At 34.2% G+C, this 13,345-nt stretch overlaps 1 protein-coding gene across 1 annotated transcript in view; it reads right to left on the reverse strand.

Annotated features, from left to right (window-relative positions):
- The window catches only part of LOC128555030 (voltage-dependent calcium channel gamma-7 subunit-like), a 114,718-nt gene extending 101,989 nt beyond the window's left edge, over positions 1-12,729 (reverse strand). Inside the window, exon 1 of the mRNA XM_053536385.1 lies at positions 11,631-12,729. Within this exon, the coding sequence (XP_053392360.1) occupies positions 11,631-11,823 (193 nt within the window). The 5' untranslated portion in view covers positions 11,824-12,729. The remainder of the gene's footprint in view (positions 1-11,630) is intronic.
- Positions 12,730-13,345: the final 616 nt, after the last annotated feature.

The raw sequence follows: 13,345 nt of genomic DNA on the forward strand, positions 1-13,345 counted from the left end.
GTAATAATTTCTAAGTAGGCATTGGGGTGAAAATTTTAGTATTTGTTAAAAAGCACCGAATGTAAATAAAAGTGTCTGATATGATATTGTAATCTTTGGTGCCTTGTAACAACTGAAGAGTTGTTAATTTTAATTACTTCACACAGATAATCTTTCTAAAGAATTGATAAAATGGCATTTGATTTAATTTAATAAAATCGTTTTGCAGATTATCTTTGTATACTTCAAAGTTTCTTTTAAACGCGTTAAATCAATTACAAATTTCGATGGACTCTGTAATATTGTAAGCCCAATGTGTGTTCCGATAATAGATCACAACATCCGCTTAGGTAAAAATAAAATATTCATGAAGGACTGACACTGTGGAATGAAATGATTCTGATGAATGTACCGGTCCTACTGAAAATTGTCCTTGGATGTACTACAAAACATCCTTGGATGTACTACAAGACATATATACTCATGAAGGCAATCCAGTAAAATCTATTAAGAAGATTTGTTGAGGCATAGAGCGCAATAAAACAAAATGATAGCAAGGGTATCATCGAATGTGTTCATTAGGGTTAGTAAAATATGCAACGCCCTCATGTCCATAATAAACGCGGAACGCTGTTATACAGTACATAGAAGTGATACCGAAGGACCAGTACATCCGAGTTACGGGAAGACAGTTTATGGTCTTCACATTGTCTTTAACCTTTAGCATGCTAGATAAATTGTCGTCTGCTGGAAATGTCATCTGCTAAAGTAGTAAAGTTCATTCAATTTGCTCCAAAATTGAAAGAAATATTGTCAGAGTAGCAAACAGCTTGGAACCTGATCAGACGCCGATTTAATCGGCGTCTGATCTGGTTCCAAGCTGTTTGCAAAGGCTGTTAAATTCGCCTGCAGCAGGCTAAGAGTTAAAGACTGGTGTTGTCATTTCTAATCAGGTGAATATTTGAAGCACAGAACGCAACCTATCAAAGTAACAGCAGGTTCGGCTTCAATAAATCTGTACATGATAGGTAACAAAATCGGCAAAACCTCTTACGCCCACTAGCGCCGGCTACATTAAAATTTAGCACAAGCTTAATATTTTTCATAAGCGTATATTTTCTGCCCTTATTTTAAACTTCTTTACACTTTAAAATCTCAGTTGCACTTTTATTGAATATACAATTACAGGCAAGCCTTAAAGTAAAATATCAAAATATCTATACGGTAAATATAACGTACGATTATATTAAATAAGTGACATTTTCCATATACTGTTCAAGATATGTTTATAAAAATATGTTGAATGGAAAAATATTTTAAACTTTCTTGCAAACATTGTCTGTACTATATCTAAAGTGTTTTCAAAAGAGCGCAAAGTTTTTTTCAAAATATCCGCTTTCGTGGATACTGAAGACTGAAAATCTCTTTCGGCGAAAGATAAGTGGAGCCTTCATATTACCTTATACAATCGAAGTATCTAAATCTATTTTATTTGTTCTGATTTATCAGCTACACTGAAATATGTGCTCTGCAATATGTCTTTCGCACCTCTCCTGAATTAACACTCTATTCTGAAAATCGGTGATCGAGCTTATGTTAGAAAGACTGGTTGTTCTACCAGATACCATAACAGTATGCACAGAGATATGATCAGTGTCTTCCCCCACCAAGAAAGTTGTAATGTCACCTTAAGACTGAGGCCAAACCTGTTTCGATGACAATCATTTACAAAGAACAATATGAATTATTACTGCAAAAAAAACGTGAATCATTTCTCTAGTATTCATTACCGATCTGAGTAAGGTCAGTCATCGAATGCAAGTGTCCCAGTTTTGTAAACTTCTCCTTAATTCCCTAAGTAATTCTCGCCTGACAGTCTCTATGGACGGGACTTTATCACAGTCTTGTACAATTCCTTGATTGATAAGACACATGTTCGTATTGGCATTTTTCATTAGGCTACTACTGGTAATTAATTTAAGCTTTATTTAATTGACTGTATGTCTGTATATTGATGTTACTTAATGACATGTTTGGATAATGTTCGGGGATTCTTTCCTTTGTTGTCGATTTCCGTTAAATTACCATTGCATTATATTGACTTTATACAGGCGAAAATCATATAAGACGGTCAGATCCAATCGCCATACGATAATGAAATTTCTCTGCAGGAGGAACCTATTGTTTGATTCACATAATCAGAAACAGGCGATTCCTTATATTTCTAATACGCGATGATAGCGCTGATTTTATACGCGTTCATAAAACAATTCAATAGGCGACGCCTTTTTCGTCTCATCGTCTCAAGTCTTCCAACTATTTTTCGGTTTATCATTTTGAATCTGTTTAATAGGGTTATTTTTCAACGTAAATTTGGACCACACTATTTTTTCAAAAAAATAATGCAACTTTCCTACATGTATATAAATCTTTCAGAATCAAAATGCTTGCTTGTATCTTATTACAATGTATATAAATACAATATTACCAAGAAAAATCTTCTAAAAATATAATTCCAATGCATATACGATTTTTAAAAATTATTTTTGCCATATAATACACTAAAATTTCGAAGTCTCCCGAGTACAAATGATAGTATAATATACAAAAATAACAAACCATTACGCAATCAAGGTATTATCAATATCAAAACAATATAAAAGAAAAATAATTTTGTTTTTGTTTTTGTTGAACTTAGAGTAGCAACGACACAATTTAGGTCATATAGTGACTTAGGATGGTGGAGTAAGACCTAAATGCCCCTCCAAGTATTGCGTTTCGCATGGTCGTGCACCTGTGTAGAATCATTGACTTTCTACACTCCAAGCGAGGTATCTAACGCATATCGGTGAGGGGCAAGTGATTCCTAGTCAGAGACCTTAACCACCCGGCCACGAAGGTCCCAAAAGTTACAGAATATGTTAAAACAGGCAGTTACAATATTCCAGACGCAGTTCCGTACCTTTCGTGTCTTTCTGACATTGACCAGATTGCAAGACATCTCCTCATATAATTATCTACAAAAATCATTGGTAGTAAAACTGACAACTCTGACAAATTTGTGGTCAAACCAGCGAACAATACCCCTCGTTATTCTAGATTACATACCTCGCTGATTACATTAGTATAGTGATAATTCCAATAAAGCTCAAATAAAATACTAATAGCTTATTGAAAGCGGTAATTTGTCTCTGTATTTTGCATTTCGTCCCACGATATTTTTAAAAGATATGAAATAAGTAATTTCGGTGATATCAGATGATGAGAACTAAGTGCAAGCTTTTTAAACGACAAAATGTCCTTCAGATATATGGAAACCCTATACATTTCTGGCAATCTATCTGGCACATTTAGACTTTCCGTTAGGTTCATAAGTCTGTGTGGTCTGCAATATGAGAAGTTATGGATGAAATTACTAAGTTATGATGTGGTTAAACATTATGTAATAAACATGAAATATATTAATTTCTAGCTATTTTTGATAACTCTTGTATAAATTTAAGGATCTGTTTCAGATCTGATTTTCAAATATGGTCGTAGTTATACTGGTATGAGTTTTGTTTTGGATTTCAGTTTCAGATTATATTACATACATGGGTATAAAATTAATGGCTCACCTGTGCACGTTTTAATGACAAAGCTGTATACTTTTGCATGAAGAATTTTAGCTGAGCAGAAGAAAGCCATTTTCTCTTTCATTTTATTGCTGAAGCAGACGATATACATTGGAAGAAAAAGCAGACATCTGATACATTTTTTTTTTGTTGGGGGGAAGTGGGGGTGTATTATTTCTATCATGCTGCTTATGAGTAACGATGAGCACGCACGTGCTACTGATATGTAACAGGCCGCCTATTCACGCGCATTGGTATATACTTTATATACATACAAAAGTTCACAATTACTTGAAATGTAAATACATGTAATAAAAAAAAACATTATTTTAATTGATAGGTACTCGTTTAGTCTTTAGTTTAGCAACACTACTTTGTTACTGTAGGGATTGCTAGAATTTTCGTTAACATGTCTCCTCCAGGACCGCTTCAAGATCCGCCACCTAGAAAGAGCCCTAGGCTCGCTAGTACCAACGGACGACTCTGGCCGATCTGGTAAATGTACATTTCAACGACGACTTCCGATTTCATCAATGATGTTCGGATGAGAGTTTACAGTGACTTCATGATGACCGTGTTTGGCATCATGACCATTATGGCGGAAGTTTCGCGTTTGTTTTGAGCCGGGGCGTCCTTACACACAAATACGGAGCTTATGATAGTACGAGGGAATCTGAATGCAGCGGGATATCAACAAGACATCTTGATTCCAAAATTTATTCTTCACACCAGAGCCTGTGGTCAAGGCATGGTACTGATGCTGGACGGTTTGCCACCGCACATTGCCTGGACAGCACAGATACTGTTACACCAAAACAACATCCGGCAACTATCGTAGACGTCAAAATTCCCGGATTTCAATCTTACTGTCAATGAGTACTTATGGAACGAGCTAAAGCGGCTTGTTAGGAAGCATCTAGTAAATCCGTCACGGTATGCGATTTGGAAGAGGCGCTAATGGCAAAGTAGGTGGCTATTTGTAACGGTTATATCATCTGTATGAGACAGAGGTACGTACAAGTCTTTAGGGTCATTGGAAGACAAGTAAGGTATCAATTAGAGCTTGGTATATAACAACAAAAAAGGTTGAAACACATAAAACCTTCACTACAAACAAAGATATATAACTTACCATACGCGGTATTGTGCGTGTAAGGAAAGAACGAAAATGTCATCGAACCCTAAAGTGTCACTACTGCTTTCTGATTTTTAAAAGATGTTATCAAAGTGAACCCTCAGTAACAATTTCCGATTTCCATCTGTTTATGTTTCATTAACATTCATTGTGCAATGGTGATAAATACTTAATATAAAATCCATATTTGTTAAACGTAAGACCACAGCTTTAAGACGAACATGTTTTTTAACAGAACACTAATTTCATTGATTCTAAAGTAGGTTGAGTTACCTTCGCACCGACAAAATCATCTATCACATGGCGACTTTCAAGCTTTTGATGGTGAAAGAAGATCCCTTGTGACCCTCTGGGTATTATTTCAGGCACGAGCGGGCACCTAGGTAAAACCGCTGACTTCCTGTAAGTCAGCGTGACGGCCTTCCTCGTGACACAATTCTACAACCCAGGCGAGATTTCAGACCCTCAGTGATGAGAGACGTGTTATTCGTAGTCAACAAATTTGACAAAGCGATGTTGTCTCTTCTTGAAATATAGCATAAGCATGTACCGTTAAGATAAGAGAGAAACTAGCAATTCGTAAACTTTCTTCTTTTTGTTTTAAACATAACATTTTGTGTAATACTATCAAAATGCTTGGTATTTATTCAGAAAGTATTTACATCTAATTTAAAAACAGATAATAGGCAACAAAAAAAGAGACTAACTGGAAATCATGTTTCATCCCACGAACAAATCATGGAATAATTTAATCACCAAGTTGTAAAATGCCATAAAATATACGGTTATATGTACTTGTTTCTAAAATATGGTTGCATCTATCTCATATAATACCAAATCGTCCATAATTTATTTAATATAAAAGCAGTGCATTACAGACAGGTCATATTTATACGTTAAGTCTGTATGTGACAAATATCAAATCATCTAAATGCAAGAGAATTAATTTGATTTTAGACTTTCCCATATTTTACTCGTAGAAAAATAAACGTCCTTCATTGATGTCATGAAACCATTTATAACGTTATTTGATAAATACACTTCTGAGGTTTCGGTGATGTACTGTGATACGGAGCTGTTTCGTGGGAGAAGCTAGATGAAATTCTATCTGTTAGAAATATTAGAGAAAATTTAAAAATCACTGTTGTGTAGGTTCACACTAAATGACTTCGCCCAACCCTTCATACATTCAATTCGCTCGTCATTATTTTCTGTCATACCATGTTCATTATTGGCTTTTTAATTTGCAATGCAGCTTATAATCTTCTATCTTTCCGTCAATATAGGCTTTAAATGCATCCTCAGTTCTGCTAGATATTCTACTACGTGTAACGCTGCATGTCCCGTGAAATGTTTTAGTAAATCAAACCCTTGATGGTGTCCTCTATTTGCTTATATTTAACTAATTGGAAACATGCAAGCCAGTTAACAAAAACTGTTACTCGTTCTGCTGGGTGTTTGATTTTGTCTTACGACTAGGACTGATAATTCTACTGCCGTATCACTCCGAAGAAAATGTTGGTACTCTTAGGCTAGTACTTGTTTATGTTCCTAAGTAAATCGTCTTATGGAATACAATGGAGGTGAAGCCATTTGCAAGTAGTGAGTGAATCAGTACCGTAGTGGTTTGCAGGTCAGACTACAAAAGCTTGCAATTGGTGTTCGATTCCTGGTTTTGACTGATATCCTGACTAGCTGTTTAGTGCTGGGTAATAGAATAGATTTATTTAAGTTTTAACTGTGTCCTGCAGTATCGGGCTATGCTGGATGTTAGGAAAGTAAATATATCACTTACCTCGGGCTCGTCTGGTAATAAATTGTTCCATCTATTCTAAGCGGGGAATTTCATCGACTAACCACGCTTAACTAAAACATTGACCTTTACAGTTTAGTAAAATTTATTTCTTATTTTTAATGCCTCTGCTGATATGGTATCTTAATAGATCATATTCATTATTCAGTGCCATTTTTCTACGTTTATAGTACCCATATCTTCATATGTCACCCTATAGTTATGACAGGAGTGGTGACAGTGGAAGTAATTTATTGTTTATCTCTCACTTTTTTGTTATCCTTTTTATATAGGCTTTATAGTTGTTATGGTTCATTATTCTCAGATGATATAAATAAAAATTGTTTTATATGCTAAAACAAGCCATATACTTTTTAACATGTGAACTATTTAAATATATTCTATACAGAAATATACCTTAAGCAAAGTTTAATGCCCAAAAAGATAGTTTCTTTCATATATTTTTTTTTCAATTTCGCCGATACAAAAAAAAAGTTTCATATTACTTAAAAGTGTAAAGGATTTAAAAGGAATTAAAAGTATAAAGTAATAAATCACGTTCCTCAAGTTCTGTTCGCCTCAGATTTCCCTCTTTTGTTAACCATTGTAACAGAAATCATACCACCTCTTCAATTATAACATGATACTTGTCTACATGGCCTTACAGCAATATTAACACGATGAACTGGATGCTTTCCTACAGATCGACTGGCAATTAGATTACCTAATTGCACCTACAAAGAACCTATACAAAAATACAGTAATATATCATGGAAGAACTCCTACAAATGTGCCTTTACATTATATTCATTATTAAATTGATGTTATATGTAGAAGCTTTATTACAGCTTCAGACCCAGTAAGAGTTTTAAACTCAGATGTAACAGCATGGCTGTACCATTACCCCAGTTTTTCTGAACCGCTTGAAACCTTATATGGACTGAAGCTCGCACGAAAGAACTATTGTCACTGTAGTCCTGTAAGAAATTTTACAGCTGTAAAAAAAATACTTGTATCTTTTACTCAAAGTTATATCAAATAGTTTTATATATTAACAACATGAACAGCTGTAAAACGACTGTAAAAAAGTTTGAGTTACGCAAATTAGATACAGCTGTTAAAACTTACAGCTGCAAAAATAAAAGTTACAGCTGTAATTATATGTAAAGGGTAGAGTTGTAAACTTCAATTTTATTTCTGGTCATTTTCCAGATGTAACAGGTCTTTTACAACTGCAACTTTAGAATACAGGTCATTTAAATATAATGTCTGTTACAGGTTTCATATTTGATGTATTTAACAGAAAAGGAAATTTTCAAAATTACATTAGTGTGTAACAGAACATTCACTTTTATCTCTAGTATAGCGCTGTGGAAGATTTACAAGGTCTGGAAAGCTCACTGCTTCTTTACTTTCTGATAAAGTGGACTAAGTCATTTACCCTAAATACAAACGTATTCGTAATACAAACTTTTACCCTGACCTAGTATTTTGACATCCCCGTCTCGCCATCCATGACACTGGGATAATCCCTTTCTGATTGATCAAATAACAATCGTAACATTTTACTGGAAGTCTATCAATCTTTGGCACTGTATGACCTCCTATAGATGGACTTGTCAATGGAAGTGAGCAATTAGATTACCTACTTCGTCAATGCATTATCGCCGATAAAGAATGCAAATGGACATACTCCTACAAATATGTCGTTTCATTGTATTCATTATTAGCTTTATTCCATTGAGGCTTAACCACAACAATTGAATTAATACAAGCAAAAAAATGAGGCCAACACATGTTACACAATAGGCAATATTACAAGTAATAAATTAAGGGTAATATAATACAAGTAACAGAATAAGACTTACGCAAGTAACAAAATAAGGCTTACACATGAAACAAAATATTGCAATTATACAAGTAACAAAATAAGGCTTACATATGTAACAAAATATTGCAATTATACAAGTAACAAAATAAGGCTTACACATGTAACAAAATATTGCAATTATACAAGTAACAAAATAAGGCTTACACATGTAACAAAATATTGCAATTATACAAGTAACAAAATAAGGCTTACATTATGTAACAAAATATTGCAACATTACAAGTAATAAAATGAGGCTGTAATACCTTCGTTATTTTGATTCAAAATGGTGAGGTTTGCCAGTTACTCGGAGCGACTTTGAAATGTCATACATTTGTATCCTAAAAACCCCACAAATATCAAATTTTAGCGAATAGCTATAGATAGCGCAGTAGATAGAGTAGTCGTGCACGTCTTTAGTCTCATAAAATAGTTTCTAATCCGAAACTGAAGTATGCCACATTTTTTTTTTACAAATAGTTACTGTGTACATGGTATTTATTCGTTAAGTGTAATTACTAACAATTAAGAAAACATGACAGTTGAACAGGTAAATATAAACACGTCTATTATTTATAAGTGATACTGATGAACATAATTGAGCCGCGTCATGAGAAAATCAACATAGTGGGTTTGCGACCAGCATGGATCCAGACCAGCCTGCGCATCCGCGCAGTCTGGTCAGGATCCGTGCTGTTCGCTAATGGTTTCTCTAATTACAGTAAGCTTTCAAAGCGAACAGCATGGATCCTGACCAGACTGCGCGGATGCGCAGGCTGGTCTGGATCCATGCTGGTCGCACACCCACTATGTTGGTTTTCTCATGCCACGGCTCATATCTACTGTTCTTACACTGTACATTTTTATCACTATTAATCGGATGATATCGGCATATCATCACTCTCTCCAACCTTGTTTGTCCTATGCACTTATATTTAAGAACTTTTTAGTGAGCGAGTTGGGTTTTACGGCGAATCGACACAAAAAAAACTTATTAGTATCCAACTAGTTTGCCTTTTAGTACTTCCCTCACTATGTGCCGATGCATCTAATTCTTTATCTTTACTCAAAATTCCGAAATGATCCCGATCTTTAGACAGTAACAGCCACTTTTCTGTCTAACGTAATAGCAAAAAAAAATGCGTCTGATTGGGAGACAATCAGTCTGTTATTCCTTTCAGGTAGATTTACTTGTTAATCACCTAATTCGTCAAATAGTTTATACCGACAAATAAAATAAACAGGACTCACTAAAGTAGGTTGTACATTAACATGCCATTTCATTTTATTTATTACATCTAACAGGACATACTATAATAAACAGGACACTTTCAAATGAATGCACGAGAATATGCTATTTCATTGTATTTATTATATCTAACAGGACCTACTATAATAATTAGGACACTGAAATACGGTTATACTCATACTTACAAGAATATGCCATTTTATTTGATATAAAACATATATTCTATAATATACATGGCACTTTAAAATTAATATACATCAATATTTCATTGTTCACTGTATTTAAAATGCACAGGACAAGACAAAATGGATTAGAACACAATAGAATGGATGTATATGCCAATTCAAGTATGTAAAATAGACATGCTCAAGCAGGGTGTGGTATTTCATTCTATATATCTTAAAACTGTGTTAGTTATGAAATACGTATCCTACAGCAGCCGTTCAACAGCTACATATCGACACGCTTTATAATCCTGACATGGACAATAACTCACTTAACATGTTAATGCATCATATTAGACTGAAATTGACTACTCCACGTGCATACGCCTTAGTGCAATTGAATATCACGTGTCGTGTTTTAATGGCATTATTGATCGTTTTGTAGCTCGGATTCTCCGAATATACTGCGAGACTGATACATTTGATTTATTGTTTAGCTTTTTAATAAGTATATCTAATTAAACTATAAACTTCGCTCAAAACGAGCATAACCTTTATCCAGATTTTGCATTTAAAATGAGTATGAAACTAGAAGGAGCCTGTTAGTTTAAATATAAGGAAGCAGTCGAATATGTTATTATGCAATTTATGAATCTGCATATATTTTCAGTCATTTATTAAATATATCTAAATACGATTTTGGTATAGTTTGTAAGGAAATATTAGGGAATACCTTACTATACACTAATTTAAATTTTTAAAAAAGCAGTTAACATAATAATTATACTTATCATATACTCTTTATTTACAGAAGATCCTATCTGTGTAATTTAGTGCCAAATATAACTGTGTTATAGATGGTTGGAAACAATTACACATCTAGCAGTGTGTATTGACATTATAATCACCAATAACAAGATCACACAGCGAGTATTGATATTATCTTTATAATCACAAATAACAAGAGATTCCATCAAAAGGATTTGATTGAAAAGACAATCCCATATTCCGCCGCTTTAATTTTGTCCTATGGGAAATATTCGGCTTGGAACTACATTTACTAATAACTCCTATTTAATCAGCGGCAGATTTTGTATTACTCAATATCAGCGGTGATGGCAATATGAATTGGAATATTACACGCAATTTTTCAATGAAAACAAAATCTGTAGTTTAGTTAATTGTGTGAAAGACTAGTTGAAGTGCCCGTACCAGCAAAACGTTCTCAGTTTTTGGTCTGTATCGATCTTGGCAAATACTATTGATGCAGAGACAAAATGGGGAAATTAGCTATAACTTGATGGCTTTGCAGTACCGAGAAATCCATCACAGGAGCCGTCTTTAACTGCCCTAGATATTATCAAAATGTAGATACGAGGAAGAAAAGCAAACTTAGCAGGAGAAAAGTAATTTTCTGATAAAATAGGTTGACATTAGGTCGGGATTAATATATCTAAACTGATTTTTGTCTATTACAGAAATCAGACGGTTCGAATTTGAATGCTGCTGATAGTTTTATAGTACTATTATGGATAATGATGGTTTGAATTTGCATTTTTTTTCATGATCTATAGGTATTTAATTTTAACTTTTTGCAAAGATGAAATGTAACAGAAAAACTTTTATCATCTATTTAATTGAAGATTGCTCCTTGTCATCGTAGAATCTTTCCCCGCACGGATGTTCTATGTGTGAGACCAAAAACGAAAATACTTATTTTTGTCTAATCGTTCGACGTTTTATACTAACCGTCCACATGATCCTGTTAAGAGCTAGGTATTTAATCAAAAATGATATCCACAAAAACACATTTACAATTAAACTCACCTTCAACTTTGCATTTTCTGAACAGTCCAGACCAATATCGATTATACATTGTGCCATTTACACCTTCTTCCAGTTTTTCTTTTGTATATAGCCAATAGTCAGTAGCTACTGCAATGCAAAGAAGGCCAAAGGCCGCACAGGCACACGCGCTAGTCATGACCATAAGCAGCCTCTTCCGGTCGCAACAGTCCATGGTATATACGTGCTTTCTTGTACTTCCGGAGCGGTACAAATTCCAAACAAATGTCCTAACTGCTTGTGGGTACTAGTCGTAAGATTATTTTTCCATCCATCTATATGCCCTATTATGCATTGACCAGTACACCAGTCATTTACATAATCATTCAAAAGACCACTTTCATTGAAAAGTCTTTCAAAAATTTCCCCTGGCGTATATCCAAACTTGCGCACTGATTTTCTCGTTCTTGTCACCATCACCTACACAACTATTAAAATTTCTATGTGATATAAATATAGCCCCCTTTGCAAAGTACTTGCTTTTTCTACAAAGTACTAATACTGACTCGTTATGTACACATTTCTTTAAATCACTGAACTCTAGAATGAAACTTTAATTCCATTTTTTGTGTATTTGATAATGATAAATTTTGAAATGATTGTGGCCGTATCGTTTTTACAAAAGAAAGCTTACTTACGCCTTACAAAATAAATATCAATACATGATACACGTGTTTTTCAAGAAGGTATAAGACAATTAAATATTCGCTTTATGGTTTCAAAAAGTAGTCCAAATCCGTATATTAAACTTGTACTAGCACAGAATGACGACAATCCAATCTATTCCTACCTATATTTTACTTTTGACAGTCTCATCACAGACTGATATGCCCTTATCGGAACAAAATGTGTTTCCAAATTGAAGAGTAATCTTCAGGCATATGCGATACTCTTCTCCGTCAAGCATACATCAATACAGGCGAAAAACTCCGTGCACAAATCTACTGAGAAAATGGTATAATTACGTTTCAGTTTTTTTTTATCCTAGTAAAGTGACATTCCTGCCGATGTATCCTCACATTCCCCATTAAAAACATTTGACACAATAATGTATTTCCATCGGAATAATCACAAAAACCTGCTCCTGACCGAACACAGTCAGTTATGTTTCGACTGAGTAGACGATTAGGTGGAAGTAGTATCGATCTTACAGCGCACCAAATTCTCTCAAACAACGGATTGTAACAGAATATTTCCTAGCACTGATGTTAATACGCGAGACCATGCAAGGATAAGACTTATTTGGGCCTAATTCTTAACTCATGTATTGTTTTTAAGTACTCTAGCGATGTGTAATAGATTTCGGGCGATTTACGGACCCGGCTGGATGAAGGAAGGAGCAAGTATATATCAAGTGTGTGATAGAAGAAACAACCCTCAGGGAAAATGCTTTGATTTGCGTAGAAATTGCTATATCAGGCGAAAAAAGTGGGTTTCTTCGGGAAAGACATCTTCGATTTTTCATTGAAAGCGTAATACATTGATAACTATATATTTTTCAATATATTTTAACATTTCGAAAATAGTACCAAACATAAATTTCTAGAGTACTATGTTTCTATAAACGGTTTGTCCGTTTGGAATAAAGTCTAAATGTTCATAATTATTATTTTCCTACACAGCAAACTGAATACTTAACCATTTGAGTTCTTAATTAAGTAAAGTAGTTAATAAGGATATATTTTTAGAAACATGTT

This window comes from Mercenaria mercenaria, chromosome 2 (assembly GCF_021730395.1).
Source record: "Mercenaria mercenaria strain notata chromosome 2, MADL_Memer_1, whole genome shotgun sequence".
Lineage (NCBI taxonomy): Eukaryota > Metazoa > Mollusca > Bivalvia > Venerida > Veneridae > Mercenaria > Mercenaria mercenaria.